At 41.9% G+C, this 23,001-nt stretch overlaps 2 protein-coding genes and 1 long non-coding RNA gene across 5 annotated transcripts in view; 1 reads left to right on the top strand and 2 right to left on the bottom strand.

Moving 5' to 3' along the window:
• The window catches only part of kirrel1b (kirre like nephrin family adhesion molecule 1b), a 224,307-nt gene extending 219,014 nt beyond the window's left edge, over positions 1 to 5,293 (bottom strand). For all 3 annotated transcript variants that reach the window (XM_079561018.1, XM_079561020.1, XM_079561019.1), the window contains exon 1: positions 4,960 to 5,293. In XM_079561018.1, the coding sequence (XP_079417144.1) occupies positions 4,960 to 5,005 (46 nt within the window). In that variant the 5' untranslated portion in view covers positions 5,006 to 5,293. The remainder of the gene's footprint in view (positions 1 to 4,959) is intronic.
• Positions 5,294 to 17,218: 11,925 nt separating this feature from the next.
• LOC306966903 lies at positions 17,219 to 18,182 on the top strand. The gene is made up of 2 exons (XR_013793133.1): positions 17,219 to 17,324; positions 17,603 to 18,182. It is a non-coding gene; the product is annotated as an uncharacterized lncRNA (long non-coding RNA).
• A 1,573-nt stretch (positions 18,183 to 19,755) lies between these two features.
• cadm3 (cell adhesion molecule 3) overlaps positions 19,756 to 23,001 on the bottom strand; it is a gene marked incomplete at its 5' end in the record, with an annotated part of 225,403 nt that continues 222,157 nt past the window's right edge. The window contains one exon of the mRNA XM_079561619.1: positions 19,756 to 20,777. Within this exon, the coding sequence (XP_079417745.1) occupies positions 20,659 to 20,777 (119 nt within the window). The 3' untranslated portion in view covers positions 19,756 to 20,658. The remainder of the gene's footprint in view (positions 20,778 to 23,001) is intronic.

Here is a 23,001-nt window from a genome sequence, read left to right as displayed (position 1 = left end):
GGGCAGCTCGTCATGTCAGCGTTTGGGGGGAAAACCTCATAAAGGTCAAGTTCTTTACGGGGGAGTTTCTCATCCGTCTCTCAAAACGGCCCAGGATGAGTCGAGACGCTGCAGCTGAATAGTAAAGTATAGTATATAGTAAAGTATAATTTAAAGATATCAATCTGAAACTTTCGATGGAGCTTTTTTACCACGTCGCAGCAATCTTTCAGAGTAATCTTTCTATACTGCGGTCCAAATTATTATGCAAGTTGTATTACAGTGTCAAAAATCTTTTCAATAAAATTCATGGATGGTGTCTCAGGGCTCGTTGAATCACTGACATGAATCTCAGACGCCTGTGATGATTAGTTGTCATGTAAAGGGAAAAACTACTGAAAAAGGACGTTCCACATTATTAAGCAGATCATCATTTTCAAGCAATATGGGAAAGAAAAAGGATCTCTCTGCTGATGAAAAGCGTGAAATAGTTGAATGCCTTGGGGTAGGTATGAAAACCTTCGATATTTCATGAAAGATGAAGTGTAATCATCATACAGATAAGAGATTTGATTTGATTCAGAGCACACACGGGTTTGTGCAGATAAAGGCACAATATGGACGACAAATACACCAGGTTAAGAGAACAGCTGCTACAAAGCGGCAAACAGGTATTTGAAGCTGCTGGTGCCTCTGGAGTCTCCTGAACATCAAGGTGTAGGACTTTCCAGAGGCCTCCCCTAAACTGTTCATTGAATGCTCATGTCCTATAAAGAATACCTCTGCATCACTGGCTGCTATGGGCAGAAAAGGAGAGAAACTCATGATGTGGACCCCTTTTTCCCCTGACCTCAACCCCCATCAACAAGCAGAACTTCTATGAGGGTGGGAGGCAGTTTTCATCCAAACAGCAGCTCTGGGAGGCTATTCTAACATCCTGCAAACAAATCCAAGCAGAAACTGTCCAAAAACTCACAAGTTTAATGGATTTAAGAATTTTGAAGCTGCTATCAGAGGTTTTAATCACATTCTAATGATCCTCTAACAGTTAAAGACTTGAAAATATTGCTGACTGTCATTTGAGGAGGTTCTCATTGTTTATTACATTTTTTTCTACCAACGGAAACAGCTGTGCAGCGAAGGGGAGCAAGAGGGAGGTGTGGGACGAGGGGAAACTGAAGCTACACACAGTACACAGCTTACCAAGGGCGGAGTGAATGTAGATTGTCTCATGTTAAGTGCTTTGTGACCACGTCTGTGAAAGGCGCGATACAAATAAAGTCCCTCTGTTTGGCCCCACAGTGTTGTCAGTGGATGTTGTTTTCGTGGATTGTCTCCAAACTTTCTTTGACTCGTGTTGAGGATGTGATGAAAGATTGTGGACTCTTAGAAATACTAGAAAACACTAATAGACTCTTTCCCTTGAGCGCTGCTGGGGAGTCCTGTCTGACGTGCGACGGGTCCGCGGCGGCCCCCGGTATAAATAAAAATCAACTCAGCCACAGTTACAGCGGCTCCAATCAATGCTAATGCAGATGCAATGAGCTGCAGCGCTGCTTCTCTGTCAGGGACGGACGATCTATAGGAGTTTGGAGGTTTCCCAATGTGTACGTCAGGGATGGATGGTCTGCTTGGATTCATGTGCACGGAGTAGAATGGCTAATACGACACTGAGCAGCATGCCCTCTTAAATATAAGACAATGATGAAACATATAATAATAGATCTGCTCAACGCTGATCATTGAACAAAGGAGTGTCTGCTTTTTGTAGGGTCGGACACTCATCCAGTCAAGATGTTAATCAATCAATCAAGCTATATTTTCATTCCGAAAAGTATCATAAAGTGCTTTACAGATTACAACATTTAAAACAATACGCCTGGGTCAACCTCCCATATATATTATATATTAGGACTAAATAAATAGATAGAACTAAAAAGGTGGGTCTTGAGCCTGCTTACGGCGAGGGCCGTAATATTGGAAAGACGCCTCACCATGAGTCTTTTTGTTGACTTTAGGAATAACTAGGAGACCCCTGCCGGTGGAGCGAAGGGGCCGTGAAGGTTCGTAAGGTAAAAGCAGTTGTGAAAGTTAAGAAGGACCAAGACCATTAAGACATTTAAAACCATTAAAAGAACTTTGAAATCGATCCTGAAACACACAGGGAGCCAATGCAGCGATTCTAAAACCGGTGTAATGTGGTCCCGCCTCCTGGTCTTCATCAGGACACGAGCTGCTGAATTTTGTAAGAGTTGTAAACCTGAGATCCTCTTTTTGGGAAGACCAGAAAGCAGGGCATTACAGTAGTCGATACGACTGGTGATAAAAGCATGCATGAGCGTCTCCGTGTTGGCCCAAGAGAGAATGGGGCGACTCTGGCTATGTTCTTTAGATGGTAAAAACCTGTCTTTGTGATATTTTTAATGTGTGGAATAAACGCCAGCTCAGAGTCAAAGATCACACCCAGGTTCTTCACCTGTGAGGAAGGATTAAAGGACAATGACTGTAGTTTGGGTAAAAGTCTCTCTCTCTCTCTCTCTCTGGGCCTCAGGACCGATGATTAACTTTTCAGTTTTGTCCTGGTTAAGCTGGAGAAAGTTTTCTGCCATCCAGGATTTGATATCTAAAATGCAGTTAAAAAGTGCATCCGGGTGTCATCAGGAGACATGGAGATGTATAACTGTGTATCATCAGCATAACTGTGAAAGTTGACTCCATGTTTGAAGGAGCATATACAAGTTAAAAAGCACTGGGCCTAAAATTGAACCCTGGGGCACACCACATGCTTTCTTTAATGATAAAGAAAGCACAGAAACTACATAAATGACATGAAAAGGACACAACATGCCTCCCCATATGTTAGTATTGCACTTGTCTTCTATGGGGATGGATATGTTCAATCTTAAGACAAAGAGATGTTTCAGCCACAACCGTAAACCCGCCTCTTCTCCACCGCAGCAGCAGAACCATCAGTCGCCAGCTTGTCTAGGCGCTTCCCTCCTGCCAAATCTATACCCACTCTTTAAAACAGCGCTGGCGTGTCAACCTGCTGAGGCCCGAGCGCCAAAGTTCATCCATTCCATAAACGATAAGCCCTTTTTCATTCAGCGTAGTGCCAAAAGTCGCATCAGAATTCACATAAAAACAGTCGAAATGCACATGTTTTATGGGTAATATTTGCACAATTCCTGGGCCCATCCACATGAAACAAAACCTGGCACAAAGTTCAACGTCTTCTCTGTTTGCAGGAGGAAAAAAAGCCACAATCATTTTCTCACAACAGCGTCCGAAAGTGGTGTCATTTCTCGACACACGTGCTCCTCCGTCAGACACTGCATAAGCACCAGCACGCGAGAACATGAATGCATCGATGTTCCTGTGTCTACATCATCACAGCGGTTGGGCCCCCGGGCAGCACGGGGACCCAGGTGGCCCCCTCATACCCCTCTCCTCCTCCTCCTCCCCCCCCCCCTCCTCTCCCTCCCTCTCTCTCTCTCTCACACACACCGCCTGTAGTACCGGCTCATGCTCCCGGCCTGTGCAGAGGAGCGGAGTCATTAATCACTGAAACACTCCCGACTGTTCCACGCCGTCCCTCGCTCTGCTACGGCGGACCGGGCGGGTTTTTTTTTCCGAGGCGCTCACTGCGGCCGAGTTTGTGTCGATACGTGCCCAATTACAGCTCCTCAGTTTGGACGTGCCCTTCTTTCTGATATGACCGTGGAGTTTCAGCAAAATGGAGTGCTTAAAATACAGTGAGGATTTCCTGCACAATACATCCACATCTAAAGAGAGACATTTCTGTGATTTAAAGAAGAAGCATTTCTCTTATGAACAGTATAGACTTGAGTAGAACATGCAGTATATGACCATGTTTATGCAAAGGAGAATCACATGAACCACCTCTAGAATGTCTTTGTGTTATTCGCTTCACAAACCAGCCAGACCCCTGTGCTCGTGTTGGAAAAGCATGACTTTGTGTTATGGGTTATGAGCTCAATCGGGAGCCCTCATTGATGAATTGCACCAAAAGCAAAGAGAAGAGAGTCCAGGCTGACAGAGAGGAACCACAGGGGCAACAGAGGCATCTCTTATAAATAGCATCATTACTGACATTTCCCAAACAAAGCTCTTGTGAGAGTCACATGCCGCGGAGGGAACAGAGTGAAATGTCCTCGTGCATCAAGCCTCCTTGAGCTGAGACATAATGGGAAACATGAGAGACAAAGTGTTTGTCCTTTGTGAGCGCAGCCAGGTCTCGTGCCCTTCTGCACGTGTCTTTGTCTGGGCGCGCGCGCGGCCATCTATCAGCGGATCAATAAGCGGGACATTAACAACGGCGACGGGGCTGAGCGTCTCTTGGCTCGGACGCGAATGTCCCCCAGGCACCTCTGCGTCCGTGCGCGTGGGCTGCCGTAGGGGGCACGCGCACGGACACGAGCGCCAGACCCGTTTACCTGCACGTGCACGCGCGGAGTCTGTGTTCACCTTCAGCCTCCCTCCTCCTCCTCCGCGCGCGCACGCCCCATTCTCCCCCCCCCCTCCACCCATTCACACTACAGCGGCACGCACGTGCACGGCGCGTGTGTAAATAGACCCCCGCGTGCCTCAAGTTAAAGCGCGCGCGCGTGTGCCACCGCCGGGTCTCATCATCAATCATCCACGGGTGGCGACATGCGCGCAAACGCGGAGCACATTTTTGCCGCTTTGTGACGCGCTCGAGCGTTTCAAAGGTCACGTCAAAAGCGATGTCCGCGCGCTCTCCATCCTCTTTAAACAGCGCTTCCTCAGTGATGATGATGATGATGGTGATGATGTCCACGCACGCGCCCAGACTCCAAAAAAACGCACAAGAAGCAAGCGCGCGCGGACAACAAGGCGTTAAAAAAACAACAACAACAGCAGCAACAACAACCACCAGCACCGAGCATCCCGCCGACAGGGAGGAAAAACTTCTGCCTCTGCGGCCGCGGCTCTTACCGTGGCTCAAACTGATGGCCAAAGTTAGGATCCACAAAGCTGGCATGGTTCACCCGCGCGCGTTCACATTCCTCCGCGCGACCCGAGCCGATGACTTCCAGTTCCAGCGGAATCCTGCGTGAGTCATGAGAGGCTGATCACAAACATCCAAGCCCCCCCCTTCTCCTCTGTCCTTCTCCTCTGTCCTCTCTGTCCTCCGCGCGGTTTTTCCGCTCTGCTCTGCGCTCTTTCCGCCGTCCTCCCGCGCGTCCGATCAATCTGTCGCCACTTTGCGTTTAGTTATTATTGTTGCCAGTTCCCCCTGTGCCTGTGCAGCGCTGAGTGACTGACTGTACCCTCTTCTCCCTCTCTCTCCCTCTTCCTCTCCACTCTCTCTCTCCTGACTGGCCCCCCGTCCTCGCTCAGTGGCGCCCCCTCCCCTCTCCAGTGCGCACACGCCCCCCTCGCCTCTCACTGCGCGCTCATCATAAAGGCTTTTTGTAAGAACATTATCCGTGAACAGAACAACACGAGTGATCAGCGATAGCCGAGCTGCGCTGATGGAGATAGGGCTCTGTGTAATTAGCTCCTGTTTGCATCATGTTCTCTGGCCTTAACTTTAATCCAACGAGGCTTTCGGGGAGAATATAAAGCCTGATTGTTTTTGAAAGCGTATATTTAAGGGTGTGAGATTAGCACCGGGGAAGCTATAGGATGTAATACGCTGGTAAAGTCTCTCTCTCTCGGGTCTGAAAATCCAAAACAAAGTCTATTATCCTGTTATCCAACTGCACAATATCTGCATCTTTAACTTGTGGTTTGTAGTTTGCTGGTGCTCCGGTTTCCCGCACGAAAGCACAAAAGTACTTGAAGCTGCGGAAAAGCACTCGAAGTACGGATTAAGTGTTGCCCAAGTTCCACAGCAACACGACGGAGACAAAGCTTCTTTTCAGTGGGTGACATTGATAGTTCACACAAACCTCTGGAGGAGAGTTTATCCTAAAGCTTTGGGACAAAACACACGGCCAACTTTATAGTGTGTTGTATTTATCTCTCAGATGTTTTGGGTAGACGACGGTACATGGACCTAGAAGGCAAGGCAAGTATATTTGTGGAGCACAACTCATACACAAGGCAATTCAAAGTGCTTTCACAGTTGCATAAATAGAAGAAAACAAATGCAATCAATAAAAACATCAACATAGAATTAATCAATTACAGTAAGAGGCAAGAGTGTAGATAAAATACTTTCAGTTATATGCATTTTTAAGTCTTGTTTTGACTCGCTCTGTCTTGAGCACTATTTTTAAGTCTTGTTTTGACTCGCTCTGTTTTGAGCACTATTTCGCTCTGTCTTGAGCACTATTTTTAAGTCTTGTTTTGACTTGCTCTGTCTTGAGCACTATTTCGGTCTTGAGCACTATTTTTTCTTGCTCATTCACACAAAGTTACCTAACCTCTGTTTTGTCGCTCCTTCTCTTCTGGACATCAACATAGAATTAATCAATTACAGTAAGAGGCAAGAGTGTAGATAAAATACTTTCAGTTATATGCATTTTTAAGTCTTGTTTGGATTCGCTCTGTCTTGAGCACTATTTTTAAGTCTTGTTTTGACTCGCTCTGTCTTGAGCACTATTTTTAAGTCTTGTCTTGACTCGCTCTGTCTTGAGCACTATTTTTAAGTCTTGTTGTGCCTCGCTCTGTCTTGAGCACTATTATTAAGTCTTGTTTGGATTCGCTCTGTCTTGAGCAGTATTATTAAGTCTTGTTTTGACTCGCTCTGTCTTGAGCAGTATTTCTGTCTTGAGCACTATTTTTACTTGCTCGTTTACACAAAGTTACCTAACCTCTGTTTTTGTCGCTCCTTCTCCTCTGGACATCAACATAAAATTAATCAATTACAGTAAAAGGCAAGAGTGCAGATAAAATACATTCAGTCATATTCACGGGCAAAAAGAACTGTTTTCAGCCTGGATTTGAACATTGTCAGAGCTGAGGCCTGTCTCACATCCTCGTGAAGACTGTTCCAGAAGTCATTTTTTGAAAGAAAAAACTATTATAATTAGAAGTATTTATGTATACTCTTACCTCAGTAACTTGTTCCACTGCAGGCGGCGCGGTGGCACAGCAGTTAGTGCTTGTCCCGGTGTAGTGGCAGTTTAAATCCACAGCTTGCCACTATAGCTTATGGGGCTCACCTCTTGTATATTGCTCCAAGTAGTAGAGCCGATCATAATCATTGTCTATGTTTGAGGCACTGACATGATCAAAGGCTTTCACAAAAGATCTCAAATCAAGAGGGTCTCAGGTGAAAACAGGAACCTCACGCTTGGGGAGTTGTGCCAGCCTTTGAGATTTTAGGAGCATCTCCGTTATGTCCGCTTGAGGTTTTAATACATCCAGAATGACTCTTAAATGTTCAGAATCCACAGTTGCTTCTGGATGTCCTGCTGCCTTTGAGGAGACAGAAACAGACCCTTCATTAACCTCTTAACTCCCACCTGAACATGTTTTCTCCTGTTCTCCAAATTCTCCAAATCTAAAAGCTTCTTCAAAATAGCGACAAAAAACGAGAAGAAAATTATGTAAATTGACAAAAATGGCAAAAATCCAGCAAAAAAAGTGACAAAAATCCAGCAAAAAAAATGGCAAAATCCAGCAAAAAAAATGTAAAAATCCAGCAAAAAAGTGACAAAAATCCAGCAAAAAAAATGAAATGCATTCTCTCCTCTTTGCTATTGTCGTCACTTTTTATTTCCCTTATGTGTTTTTGTCACTTTTTAATGGCACTTTTGTTACTTTTTTGCTGGATTTTTGTCATTTTTTTGCTGGATTTTTGTAATTTTATTTGCTGGATTTTTGTAATTTTTTTGGCTGGATTTTTGTCACTTTTTGCTGGATTTTTGTAATTTTTTTGGCTGGATTTTTGCCATTTCTGTGGTGGATTTTTGTCATTTTTTTGCTGGATTTTTGTCACTTTTTGTCAATTTACATCCTCATTTTCTTCTCGTTTTTTGTCGCTATTTTGAAGAAGCTTTTAGATTTAGAGAATTTGGAGAACAGGAGAAAACATGTTCAGGTGGGAGTTAAGATGAATGAATGAATGAATGAAGAGTCTGTTTCTGTCTCCTCAAAGGCAGCAAGACATTCAAAAGCAACTACTGTGGATTCTGGACATTTAAGAGTCATTCTGGATGTATTAAAACGTCAAGCAGACATAACGGAGATGCTCCTAAAATCTCAAAGGCTGGCACAACTCTCATGCTGTTAACAGCACGGTCCACAGGAACTGACTCTTCATTTGCAGCATCAACCAAAGGAGGAATCAAAACATCCCCATCCACCTTTATATCCACTTCTGCACCATAATGCTCTTCACAGGAACCCAAAACTTCATCAAAGTCTTTCACTTCTTGAGTTTTCTCTGTATGATTCTGAATCATGGCGTCTTTAATTCCAAGTCTTCTTTCTTGCAAGTAATGCTCCGATTGTATCCATAGAAATTTAGCAGCCAAGTTTTTTGACTTCTGTAGTGGCAGTTTAAATCCACAGCTTGCCACTATAGCTGTCCGGGCATGGCTTACGCTTGACTCATGTGTCCAGGATGCAATGAATAAATTCAATGTCCAAACTTACGGATGAAGTTATGGGTCTTTAATAAGGTTGTATCACACGGTCAAAAAAACTGTTTGGCCTCGAGCCCCTGAACAGCTTCCACACACAATCAGCCAACAACCTCGTCCACCTGGCTCTGAGGTACAAGGCTCCACCCATGGCTCCACCCAACACACCCAAACCACTACCATGAAGGTGCAGCATGACACATACCAACATAACATGGCCGTAACACCCGGGTTCAATCCCCGGCCAGGGCCTTCCCCGCGTCTGCATTTCCTCTGGTCCTCCTGTTTCCGGTTTGTGTGTGTGACTGAGGGATTGTTGGTGCAGATGTTTGCCGTCGCCTGCCCCAGGGGAAACTGAAACTACAGGTGCTCCTTATATAGTTAGAATATCACGAGAAAGTGCATTTACTTCTGTTATTAAACTTAAACTGTGAAACTAATATATGATATAGACTCATTACATGCAAAGTGACATGTTTGTTCTTATTCTAAAACAATTAGAATATTTAAAAAATGTAAGCCATAATCATCAACATTATAACAAACAAAGGCTTGACATGATATTTTCAGTACTTTTTACATCTACTTAAAGGGGCTAGATGCAAGTTAGCCATTTTATACTCACTACTGCCACCTCAGGTCATACGTGTAACTGCACCTTCTATATTAAAGAGGGGGTATTATGCTTTTTTCAGTCACATAGCACCAGTCTATATCACACTACAATGATGACGAAACCTTCTGTTGGTCTGTAAATGCAGTAAATTAGAATAACTGCCTTGTATAAAATGTCTCTCTCAAAATGGCTGTAGTGAATGTCTTGAAATAGGCCTCTGTCTCTTTAAGAACCTCTGACCCTTTCCGACACGCCCCCTCCACACGCTGTCTGTGGCATCAGTGGGGAGGGGGTTCTGCTGAGGAGCAGTGGTTGGTCACTTGGCTGGTGACGAAAGCTCGGAGGCGTCTCCAGGAGGTGGGGGCGTTCCTAGGAGGACTCAGGCAAACCTGTCTCTAAAATGGCCGCCATCAGAGTTTTTACAGATTACTCAAAAATATGTGAATGTGCCAAGGCAACACTTCAGACATGTTTTCAATGAGGGAATGACATAATAACATGATGTAAAGCTTCAAAAAGTCGATTTTGCATAATACCCCCCCTTTAAGTAATATTATAATTACAATTATCTATAGTCTTACCTCAGGAAAAAATAGCACCATGTTCCACAGCGGGCGGCGCAGTCGTGCTTGTGCTTCACAGCTGGAAGCAGGCCCACCTGAATGTACCCACAGGCCCCAGGGCTTAAACAGAACACGCACTGTCCCGACCAAATACATAAATAAAACACTCAAGTGCTTTGGGCGACTTGTGACATGTGAAAAAAAAGCTGTATATTTGTGTGTTTTGTTACTTAAACCTTCAAACTAATTAATTTTAATATGTTTTTATGGAAATTATTACAATTTTCACATAATTTCATGTTTTGTTTCTCATTATTTATGTCACTACTGAAACATGAATCAACCTTTTCACACGACTGAAGTATAAATAAGGTACTTTTTGAATTAAATTAAATATTTGGGCCACTACTTTTTACATCGACGAGTGAATATTTTGGCCTCTGCTTGTAGAGTATTTCTCTTTTATTATCAGTCCCACATCACTGTAAATAATCACTTACTCCTCAATGAAAAGCTGAAGTCTAAAGTCATGTGGGCTGGAACTGTAAAAAAAAATTCTTGGCTGAGCATCTGTCCTTCAGAATGTCTGCACGCCACTGATTGTGTCTCAAACACACACAGTTCCAAGCACAAACTGAGGCCACAATAAACTAGAAAAGACTTAAGTTATCCCCCGACTACAAGAAAACAGATCTACAGTGAAACAAAAAGGAATAAATGATGCTTTAAATAGATCTGTGGAGCCACAGCTGAGCCTGAGCTGAAGCCGCATCAGTGAGAGTTCACGTGTAGCACTGCACTGCCCTCTGCTGGACACCCGGCTGAACTGCAGGACAGAGAGTAGACGCTTTAATAACGTTGAGTAAATATAACCACTTTTTTGTGGGAGTTGCACTTCCTGGATTGACTTCTTAAATCTTTGGGTGAGTTTTGAGTCAGTTCTTCATCACAGTTTTCTGAACTGTTGGATAAGTTCCTTCATTGCAGCGTCAGTCGTTCTCACCGCGGTGCTTTAGCTGCAGTCATTTCAGAATACAGTTTAAAAAGCTGTAAAATGTGTCGCTGTGTGGCTCCTGTGGAGAAACAATGAAAATAGATGGTATTGATTCTTTTTCAGCAGAAATGAATAATATCGTGATAGTGAGTTTGAAGCTCTGACAGTTGGTGTCTCTTCAGGAGTTTAGTTTGTTTTGTTGTGATCAGACGCAGTGCACTGAAGAGAATATGTTTTTTGTTGGTAGTTAAAGACATTTTTGCCTGATCATGTCAAATACATTTAAGATATTAAAACCTGGTCATTCAGGATGGTCAGGTGGTCCGCTGACCCTAAACCTGACCCTAAACCTGACCGACTCCAGCAGCCGCAGATCAGAACAGTATGTTACGTCTAGTAAAAAAGAAAATGTGGTCAGGCAGTATATGTGCAATACTTAAAGCAAATTTCAAGATACAAATCACGATCCATGATCCAGTTCGAACCTTGACATCGTCCGATCTGTGATGGCGCTGAAATCCAAGCTGAAAACCAGAGGAGTCCGGCCTTGAAAACCCCTCTTTTTGCAGACCTTCAAAACCAATTCAAAGAGGTCTTTTGTATTATTGTTATTTAATATAATAATAATAATACTTTTGTATTATTGGAGGTTGCCGCCTGTTAAGCCCTTTGAGGGTTTTTGGTGACCTTCCATCACATGCTTGAAACCAGATGACATCATGTGAATCAAAATCAAAACAAAATTGTTATTTCATGCTGTATATTTTGTAACTGTTTTCATTCATTCATTGTTATACAGCACTAGTCGTTTTTAAATGTGCTGTATAAATATAATCGACATTGAAATACAAAGGTGGAAGTCGGCAAAGCCTCGTCTGATTACGTTTGGATCCATGGACACAGGCTCTAACCCAGTGGATCCCAAAGTGGGGTCTGACCAGCCTGACTATCCTTCACAAAAAAACAAGTTATGCTTAAAATAAACTTTATGAGTATTTGAAGAGTTCATTTAAGCAGATATATCTGTTTAGAATTTTTCCAGAATCGTTTTGGATATTTGTTACTGTACTCGACACATGATGCTGCGTAAAGAGATACTTGCAAGAATGTGCAGATTATTTTTAATTACGATTAACATTTTTAGTCTATAATTATGATTGTATTTTGAAAACTGTGATTGTAACCCTAACCCTTTACTGGGGTCTCCGTGGAGTCTTTGTATCTGGTCTTATTTATTTATAAATATATAATATATATATATTTGACAGGGACAATGATGAACATTTCTGTGAATGTGTCAGTTTTAGCAGCAGAGCTAGTTTTCAACTGTTGTCCCGGGACCAACAGCAATTATGAAATAGTTGTTATGCATGCCCCCTATAGCCTTAGAGATGAAACTTTTATAGCTTATTCTTATCTAGATTATGTTTTATGTGTTTTATGTTTTATGTTGCACGTCTGCACAGAGATACATTCCTAGTTTGTGAACCTGTTCTCAAACTGTGGTAATAAAAAAGTATTCTGATTCTGATACATCTAGAACATTGAGGCTACAGACTCACACATAACAGCATTATTGGAAACACCGCATTGATTTCATCTGTAAAAAGACTCAACAAAGAATATATTTCCTTCCTCGCCTGTGGTGCCGCTCGTCAGGAGTTCTTCACCTCTGTAGTTCTCAGTGTCCTGCAGTACTGTAGTACCTCAGCGTCCTGCAGTACTGTAGTACCTCAGTGTAGTACTGTAACGCTGTGTGGTACAGCTGTGTCTCTGTCACTGCCACATTTGAACACTTGATTGTAGGAGTCCCTGGATGGACAGTTTGAATATATAATATATACATAATAACACACTGTGGCTGCTGAGAACATGACCTCTGACCCCATCATGTTCTGAACCCTGAATATGAGCTGTCGCCATCAGGGCGGCCGATAGAGGAACTCTTTTGTTCAATAGTCCATCCTGAAACTTGAAGAAGCATCATCCAACTTTTATGTGGGAAAAAAGTTGATATTTGTTTGTATTTGACCGTGTAGTGACCAGGCGGCTGTGAGTGGTCAGCACGGCGCCTTTACTCTCCATCACGGTGGTCTCAATTTATTATGTCTATGCTGCTGACGGACCGGCTCACCAGAAAACCTTCAAAACAACTGATCCTGGATCGTTGTTGAGACCACCGTGATTGAAAATAAAGGCGCCGTGCTGACCAACTTTTTCCTGACACAAAAAGGGCCCGATATGCCGAGATCTAATGAGAGTCAGACGGCTGACAAACGTTTTTCTAAGGGGTGTTGTTGGTTGAAGTGTTTTGTTCCCTCAAACCTTTAATCATAATTTCAGTCAAAGCAATCTATTTTCTGACTAAAACTAACAAATTAAAGGTTAGTGATGACTTTGATGGATGAAAAGAAAGCACTGAAAACATCTGAACTTTCTTTGACAGTTTGAAAGAGCCCTGTTTCAGCAAGAACAAGTCTGTAGTGCTTTGTGCATGTGGGAGAAAGTCTCTGAAGCAATGCAATAGGATTAAATATTTGATTAAAGTTGCATAAATGTAAAAAGAAAATGACCTTGAAAGGGCCAAACTGGAGAAAAACACCCACGAATGAAAGCGCGGAAGGTCAATGAACCAGACGGCGGCTCGGTAAGGTCAACAACTGAACTTTATTCGAACAGAATCCAAACAGAACAACACTGTTATGAGAAAAATGTCGACCTCCATGACATCATCATCGTGAGCCGAAGTTTTACAGAGGGACAGACAGCTGCGCTCTGGTGAGGACGAGACCAAAGGAAGACTTCAGAGAAACGCTCAGAAAACAATACGGTGGACAAAAAAAAAACAGGGACATGATGAGACTAACGTTGCTCTAGAACATGGTCTAAACATGGGGGTTTTGAAGACCGCGAGAGTTAGTCCTCGGGTGGAAAAGCGTCCGGACTGGCGGCGGCTCATACACACATGTACAGAAGTCCACTGGGCACAGACAGACATGCCTGCGTGCATAATTCTGGTACAGGAGAGTGTCTTTGAACGCGGCGGCGGCACTGGCGGCAAAGGAAAACCACAATTCAATCTTACAATTCTCCATCGTCGAGCCGGCTACTTTGGGTCTTAGACAAAGTCGACACTTGACTGTAGGGCTGGGTTCCTGTGTGGTATTGGGGGAAAGGTTTAGGTACGACCGGTATGGGAAAAATTAAAGTATTGAAAGCAGGTACAGAGAAAAATCTTAGTTCCAAAGTTTTGATGTTGTTCAAGGAAGTGTTTCAGCTCAAATAAATGTTTTTTGTTTCCAATTTTTCCCTAAATTTTCCTCAAACATTATTTTTTCCCATATTTTTCCCATTTCTTTTTCAATATTTTTGCCCAATGTTTTGTCAATTTTCCCATTTTTTTTAAATTTATGCCAATGTTTTGTCAATTTTTTTTTTTACATTTTGCCTCAATTTTTTCTCAATTTCTTGTCATTTTTGCAACTATATTCCCTATTTCCCCCAATTTACTAAATTTTTTCCCCTAATTTTGCAAGATTTTACTATTTTTAAAAAAACCCCAAATATTTCCACATTTTACCAAATTTTTTTCTCAGTTTTACCCATTTTTCCCCCATTTTTTCCCCCCACGTTTCCCCCAATTTCTCAATTTTTGATTTATTTTTTTCCCATATTTTTCCCATTTCTTTTTGAATAGTTTAGCCCAATGTTTTGTCAATTTTCCCATTTTTTTTTTCAATTTTTCAATTTCTCACGTCATTTTTCTTAACAATTATTACGACTATATTCCCCATTTCCCCCAATTTGTTCACAATTTTTTCCAAATTTTGCCAGATTTTACAATTTTTTTTAACACCAAATATTTCAAAATTTCCCCCAATTTCCCCCCCCAATTTAATCCTTTTTTTTCAGTATTTTTGCCCATTGTTTGCCCATTTTCCCAATTTTGTGTAAATTTTTTTCTTAATTTTTTGATATATTGCCTATTTGCCCCAATTGTATTCCCAATATATTTCTAATTGTGCCCAACCTTTACACAATTCTCTTCAAAGAAATATTTCCTCATTTTACCATTTTTTTTCTTCCAATTTTACCATAAGTTATTGCCCATTTTTCACACATTTCTTGACATTGTTGCTGATCCTGATATTGCAGATCTTCCACACATTATTGTTCTGCTTTCTTGTTCTATATGACAAATATTTCAGAATTTCGTAAAAAAGGTATCGTAAAAAGTTTTTGTTCAGGTGTCAGTATCAAAAACCAAGTATCGTATCGGAAAAAAAAGTAACGTCCCCCAGCCCTACGCTCGACACTTAATGATATTTATCTTTTAGAGTATTTGCCGCTTTGTCTTGACCTCCAGGGCCGCCGTAGCGTGTGCAAGTGTGTACGGGAGCGTCGGTAAAGGCATCACTATATACATGAACTCAGAACTGAAAATACCACAAAAAAACAAAACAAAAAAGAGTTCACCTGAAAAAAACACACACTAATAAAAACTTCTAACCTTCAAGTTTCGGGATTTCTAAAAACAAAAGCGAAAAAAATATGAACACCTTTGACAAAACACGAACCTATATCGTCTACGAAAGCGAAAAGAGGAGGGATGAGCGAGTGCGGTGGCCATGTTGGGGTGGTAAGAGTGGACAGACGGTCACTTAGATACAGCAGAGGGTGGACTTGTCACAATATTAGGTCCTTCTAATAACATTTGCAGCAAAACGACCTCCAATATTTGTTCTGGCACCGAACTTAAGCAGTTCTGTGGACGAAAATAGTCATAAAAGGTTTTATGTCAATTAGTTTTTAAGGTAGCGACGTTTCAAAGATTTCTATGAATGTATGGATTGGTCGTTAATTGTTTCTAATTTGGTCCAAAAGCCATTATTCCTTTGTTGGCTGGTCTATCAGACTACATTAAGAGATAGTTACTTCTACGACAATGTGTTCTTCCAAGTTCCACCGCAAATTCTTGGAAGGAAAAAGTGTCCCAAAAATGTCTGGTATGTCAAATGTTCGGTGCAATCCCAGTTGCAATGGTGGGCAAGCCCCGCCTCTCAACACAAACTTTCTACACAACTGTTTCACTCATGCAACATGCTGTTAGCACATCAACTACACTACGATACACAGGCAAGGAAAAGGTCCGCGCTATCCTAACTTTTCTCGGCTCATTACGACTAGTTCTAGTTCTTGCGAGACGAGGCCTGCCTCTGAGAAAGGAGGAATTCGGTTGGGATGAAAGCAATCCTACGACGAATGGAGAGTTCAAAAGTAAAAGTGAAATGTTAGCTTATCAACACTGTGATACATTCTACATTCAAGCACTTTTTGGGGGCACTAACGACTGCTTTAAAGAGAGACTGACGTGGGTAAAATTGAAGAAATTAATGACGTGTGGACAAAGTACGGCCGAACTATGGAAGTAACAATGGCCAATTGCTGCAAGTCTAACTTTTGATGGGTTCTTTCCCATTTTAAGGGAGAAAAGTTAGCAGTTCCTAAAAATGCTAGCAGTTCCGAAGTTCGTAATGATTTGGAGATGAGATTTTGGTAGATAAACCGGCTGTTTTCCGGCCTCTGCTGGCAACGGTAAAGATTTAACGATGTTCACTTGCCCAGATTAACAACATTACGATGGTGGCAGGTTCTTGATGGAAAAGGGTGGGAGGATGATCAAAATGTCAAAGAGTTCATTCAGGACAATATTCTGGCAGCGTTAGCCATTTGGATGGGTAACTTCCATCGCCCCAGCTCCTCTGTGGACACATTGCAAAGGGACATCGATTGGAACGAGCCGGAAGATTGAGAGTGAGAGGGAGAGGGGGGGGGGGGGGGGGGGTGAAGGTTGGTCCGGACACAGACGATGGTGATTGATTAAAGAACTCAGAGCGACGGAAAGGTGCGGCGCAGAATCGGGAAAGAGAAGAGGACATTTTTAAGTTCCTGGACAACTTTTTTCCGACATCGGCCAGACTCCATCTTGGCCGCCGCGCCTGTCTGGGAGAAGGGGGGAGGGGGGGACGATCACCTTGGCGCGTGCTCAGTCTGGGACCCCCTCAGACTCTTAGTTAGATTGCAATCAGCTTCAAAGACAGGGCCAAGTGTGGGGAGAGATTTGCCAAGACGAACCGGCGGCCTTGAGGAAATGCAATGAGATTAGGGGGGGATTTAAATTTTTTTACTGATAGTGGAATGAAATTTGTTTTGTCATCTTTAAGTATATTGTAAAAGCGCTTAAGCAGTAGAAAAAGTAATGGCCAAAGTGGATAAGGACTGATTAAAAAAAGTCGATTTCGCGTGATGTTTCTCCTTTAAGTGTACGGCAATGCAATAAACAAGAGGAACAATAGCTTTTATAGAGATGGTTTGGTGCCAGTGAGTGTTAATGTATGGAATAAGATTTGGTTGGATTGGTTTCCAGGCCTTTCCATATCTGTAATTTTACATAACATAACCCTCATTTATCTCATTCTGTAGCCAAGTTGTTCCTTAGGCTCTTATTGCAGCCAGAAATGAACATAAAGTGGACTCAATTATAGCCTTAAAGCTACTCTCTCGAATTGTACTTGGTTTTATAAGTACAGGTTACTCTCATACACTTGAATCTCGTTCTTTAGCTAAGTTGTTCTTTAGACTCTAATTACAGCCAGAAATCAACATGAATTGGTCAAATTACAGCTTTAAAGCTGCTCTCTCAAATTGTACTTGGTTTTATAAGTACAGGTTACTCTCATACACTTGAATCTCGTTCTTTAGCTAAGTTGTTCTTTAGACTCTAATTACAGCCAGAAATCAACATGAATTGGTCAAATTACAGCTTTAAAGCTGCTCTCTCAAATTGTACTTGGTTTTATAAGTACAGGTTACTCTCATACACTTGAGTCTCATTCTTTAACCAAGTTGTTCCTTAGACTCTTATTACAGCCAGAAATGAATATAAATTTGACAAAATTATAGCCCTAAAGCTACTCTCTCGAATAGTACTTGTTTTTTTAAGTAAAGGTTGCTCTCATACACTTGAACAGGACTTTTTGGACATTTTGTGGCCAGACAAAGTATCGAGCGCCCAGTGTTTTTGCTGCCAAGGCACCAGCCTCGATCGGGAAGTCTATCCGGACCAATGGGAGGGATCACCGCACAGTCTGCTGATAAAAAGAACAAAAACCTCTCTGAACGGGATGGGTACAATTCGGGGTGCTACAGTTTCAATGGTTTAGAGGTGACACGACTAAAAGAAAAAAAAGACTACTCTTACATACAAACATGTCGAAATGCATCTACAGTAAAATGTACGCAAAAAAAATTAAAATGAAAACTCCTGGGTAGACACTGTAAACTCGTAACACGTAACGGTAACACATTGTAAAACTACATTTCTCTCACGAGCCCCACCCCCTCCCAAAAAACTGAAAAAAACTGAAAAAAAAATCCAAAAGGAAAAACTCTGAAATCAAACATTCCTTGTACAAATATTTGCAGTTAAGGTAAGTTTTCAAACGTGGTTATTTTTACACGTCCAGATATTGATGTTTTCGACTCCGCATTTCCACGTACTGTAGGTCATACAAACAGGCAGGCTTTTTTTTAAAGAGTATATACGTTACCGGGAATTCAGTAACGGACTGAAAAAAAAGGAAACACCCGCGGGAGCTAAAAGTGACCTGAACTCAAAGCATTTAAGTTGACTTGATTCGATTTTTTAACAAACTTCGATTGTTATACTCATTTAAAAATAATTTCTTACTGTTTTTTGATACTTTTTCTCATTTCAAGCTGCCACTCAAAATAAAAAAAGTTGGATGTAATTAAAAGCATTTTGTCATCTGTCATTGTTATGTTAAGTTTAAATAACATTTCAAAGGAGATTGACTCAAAATGATTGCTTTAGATTAACGTAGAACATTTTGGTGGAAAAAGATGCCATAATAGTTGTTACAGTGGCTCAGGGAATAGAGCAACATCCTGTCAGGTTGCATTTCAAGTATAAAGTCAGTGGAGCTTAAAAACAAAACCCAGAGACATCAGCATGAAAGTCAAAACAAAAAGTCCACTCAACTCAAGATTGTAAGTTCAAGTCACTCCCACTCCGGGATATTTCTTTTTTTTTGCAGCGCGAGAAAGGACGGGAGAGCGGGTGAGGACAGAGAGAGGAGACAGAGAAAGAGACTAGTGTATTTACAGCACACCAAACAGTTTCTGTCAAGTAAAAAGAATGCTATATACTTCTATATATATATTTATATATGTACCGTGTACCAGGCCCGTCGGAGCGCGAGGCGGGAACGCTGTCGCTGCGTTTGAGGAAAACCAGGGAGAATCGGGATGATGGAAAAATGGGAGGATGGAACAGGGCAATGCAAAAAGGAATATCTAATCGAAAATTTTATGTTGACTTGACTTGACTTGTCCACTGAACATAATATTTTGCATTTACTAAAAATTATTATTTCCAATGAACATGAAGCAATTAGTGTACAGAGTCGGTGACTTAAAATTACTGGAATTTTTACTTTGAATTTTTGTTTAAATATCAAGTTTATGTGACTTTTTAATGACTTGTTTCAGTTACTAATTTTTCCAAGTTCAGGTAACAAATTTGCAAGAAAAAGAAAGAAGAAGTGAAAATTGCATGGAGATCATTCAGAACCTGATCCAACTTGTCAAATAACGTAGATCTATCAAGTTAGAAATGTTGACAAAAGCATGCATTTTTAAATCAAGACCTTTTAGCTTAGAGATTCCTTTTTGCAGTGTAGAAATTCTAAGAGAAGACGAATGTTGCCTGTCTTTTTGATATTGTGATGCATATTGTTTAATTGCTAAATTAAGGCGAGAGTCCACTGGAGCGGTACGATCATAGTCGGGCCAGTAGAGGTCAGTGTTTTCCGGAAAAAAAACTTAATATGTTGCTTAATTCATATGTTGATTTGGCTTATTGGTGACTTCGACTATTGAAAAAGTTAAATGGGGATAATAAAATGAACCCACAACCAGGTAATTTCGGAAAAAAAACTTGTTGATTTGATTTTTCATAGACAGAACTACACTGCCCCGAGTCATACCTCTCCAGAGGACCCGCGCCTAGCAGCTGTTTTGAATGGGATTCCTCCACCTTCACCTTTTTTTGCCATATGGGGAGGTAGTAACAATTATAAGACTTTACCATTGACGTACGCTTATGGTTGGTGTTTCAGAAAAACATGTCGCCTTTTGGAAATCTACTTACATTTACCTAAAGAAATCGATTTGTTGTGGTGTTGTAGCTAGTCTAGCCAACGTCTAACGTCTAACTCTACGAAACTAGATCTAGATCCGATAATATTGAACCTTGCGTTGGATTCACCTGCTAAATTGTCGTTTATTTAGGCTGATAGAGATAACTAATAGGTGGAGGACGCCAGTGAGGTATTTCTAAAAGCCTACTTAAGCTACAATGTGGAAATGGGGGGAGAAGCGTGGGGATCTGTCATGATGCCGGAATGTGGGTTACAATTTTGCAATATTCTTTTGGAGCGAGATGTTAGTAGGAACAAGCATTCAAGTCATCGCATCGCCAAGAGTCCCCCGGAAAAAAATGATTTTTTGTATTCTGTCCATTTTGTCAGTGCAAAAAAATCTTGCTTCCCTGTATCAATGCAAAGAGGGTAGTACCGTGTAGCGCTGTGTCACTGTATCCCATTGTCCGTAAGCCGTTAGCAACTAGCCGTTAGCAATTAGCCATTAGCCGTTAGCCTTTCCTCTCCCCCTCCCCCACTTTCCCCTCCGACCGAGTGAAGAACAGAATGAAAACAAAATGGCGGTTTATTCGGAGCTTCACTCTGTCTCCGATCTGATTTCGGTGTCCCAAACTTTTCGCTCCTCCTCCTCTGCAGTTGTAGTAGTAGTAGTAGTAGTAGTAGTAGCAGTATCCCGTCGCTTCTAAATGAAGTACTCCTTCTTGTCCTCTGCCCCGGAGGTCCCGCCCTCAGCATTGATGATGGCCGTGTCCGCGTCAGGGGCGTCGTCCGAGCCCTTTGCTTCGTGAGTCAGGTATGTGCCTATAATGAAAAAGACAAGACAGAAAAGAGGGAGAGACACGGGTTAGAAGTCAGTAAATCTTATATTAGTGGAACTGGAGATGCCAAAAGGCCAGTGGTGGAAAGACAGGACTTTTCAAGTTGAGTTACAGAGCAATAAAGACACTGATGGCTGGAAGCAGCGGAGACACAGCTCTGGAAATAAAGAGGCGGCGTAAAGTTAAAGGAGACGAATCTTTTCATTATATGTTCCCCGTTGGGTTGGCAGGGGCTCGAGTCTATCACTGCTACTATGAGCCTTAGGCGGGATGCAGCCAGGACAGTTAGGAGCAGAGGCAGCAATGGAAAAGATTCAACGAAGAGCTGAGTTGATTCGCTGTTGTCCACGTCAGACTTACAGCTCCACAGTCCACAGTCAGTCAGTGCTTACGGGGCTGTAATCTAATACAGTAATGGACATGGGGCTGCCCTTCTGTGCCTCTTCGATTAGCACCAATCAATTATTCGATCACTTAAAACCACACTGCGGAACATTCCAGGATATATGTTTCATCAGGGGTTGGGTAGGGCTGGGTACCGTTAAAACGATAACAGTATTGAATCGGGGGAAAAAAAACTTTTCAATACCGACATCGAAATCATTAATGCAATAAATTGGTTGTTTGGTTCTTTGACAAATATACTTTATATAGATACCACAAGTATTGTTCAGGTATCGGTATCATAAACCAAGTATCGATAAAGTACAGGTGTCGAAAAAATGTAGTGGTATCCAGACCTACAGAGGCAGCAGTAGAAGTTCCTGACTTTCTTATCCATGCACACTTCCTCCAGCTTCCTTGGTCAACAGGTGCCTGAACTGCCTTCGCTGGCTCTGCTCAATGTGAAGGAACAGCGGCTCCACTCCGAGCTCCTCCCATGTAACAGAACTCACTCTCATTTCATCTCTCAGGGTGCGCCCTGCCACTCTGCGGAGGAAACTCATTTCGACCACTTGTATCCGTGATCTTCATTATAAAAACTATATAAAGCATGGGTATACATTACTTGATTTGAGAATATTAATCTTGTTTTGAGTGATTCTCCCTCATTTAAACTTTTTTCCTGATCGGACCAAGAAAACCTGGCTTTGATGACATGTCAGACCGGTTCTAAGGTAAAAATAATAATGCCTTACACTTGTAATGTGCTTTACAAGACTGTATTACCAAGTTTCTCAAAGTGCTACACTGTCGTCATCAGCGTTTAATTTGTAAATTAACAGTTTCAGAAACACTTTTGGTCTGAAGTGAAGGATTCGGGGAACAGGCCAAAACATTTGCCGGAACACTCTCATTAAACACCATTACATCAGATCAATTTTTTGCCGGATCCTCCTAAATATTTCCTGGATCCTTTACCCTGAAAAACTGAAACGGGGGATCAAATTAGGCACTAGTCGTCGTTATCCATTCACGGTCTCCCATCCAAGTACTGACCAGGCCCGTCCCTGCTTAGCCTCCAAGATCTGATGGCCATCTGAGGTAATCTCAATAGCAGATAAATAAACCTGAAATAAAGACAAAATGTTTTGAACTGAGTTTGTAGCATCTCTGGTCAAGTGAAATAATGTAGAGCAAATGCACAACTAATAAATCTTAACTCGACAGAACTCGGAGCTCAATCTGAGACATTTAATTACGAGTGTTATACTTTCGGTCATGACCCAAATCTGACCATAGGTGAGGGTAGGAACACAGATCGACCGGTAAAGCTCCTTCTTCAGTCCGATACATCGAAGCTGCACCGATCCTTTTGACAATCTCACACTCTCTCCGTCCCTCACACCAATATAAAACCCCCTAATGAAAACAAATGCGTGCGTTTCATTCCCTTTATTGGTTGAAATGTAACACAGTATGGCTTTAATCAGGAAGGTGCACTGAGGCCCCTTTTTAAAACTGTCGCGCCAAACCCTGCAGAGCTCCATTAGTCACCTGTCCCTGTTGTTTTCAGACGCGCCGAGCAGCAGCCGAAGGTTTGGACAATTTGTGAAGTCTATTGATTTTAATTTTTAATCAAAATCACCATCAGACCTTTTTCCGCATGATTTATTCATAGACGAGCTGTCACTGCAGGCTATCGCCGCTTTATTCCATTACGGTCTGTTCAATCAGAAAACCTCCCAAGTTCATGTTTTCTGTTCATGACTTTGTGGAGGGAAATAACACCAGACTTTTAAATGTAATACACTGTGCATTATTCA

The sequence above is a fragment of the Gobius niger genome, assembly GCF_951799975.1.
Source record: "Gobius niger genome assembly, chromosome: 8".
Lineage (NCBI taxonomy): Eukaryota > Metazoa > Chordata > Actinopteri > Gobiiformes > Gobiidae > Gobius > Gobius niger.
The sequence above is the reverse complement of the archived record's forward strand: the minus strand, read 5'-3'. Positions and strand labels throughout refer to the sequence as shown.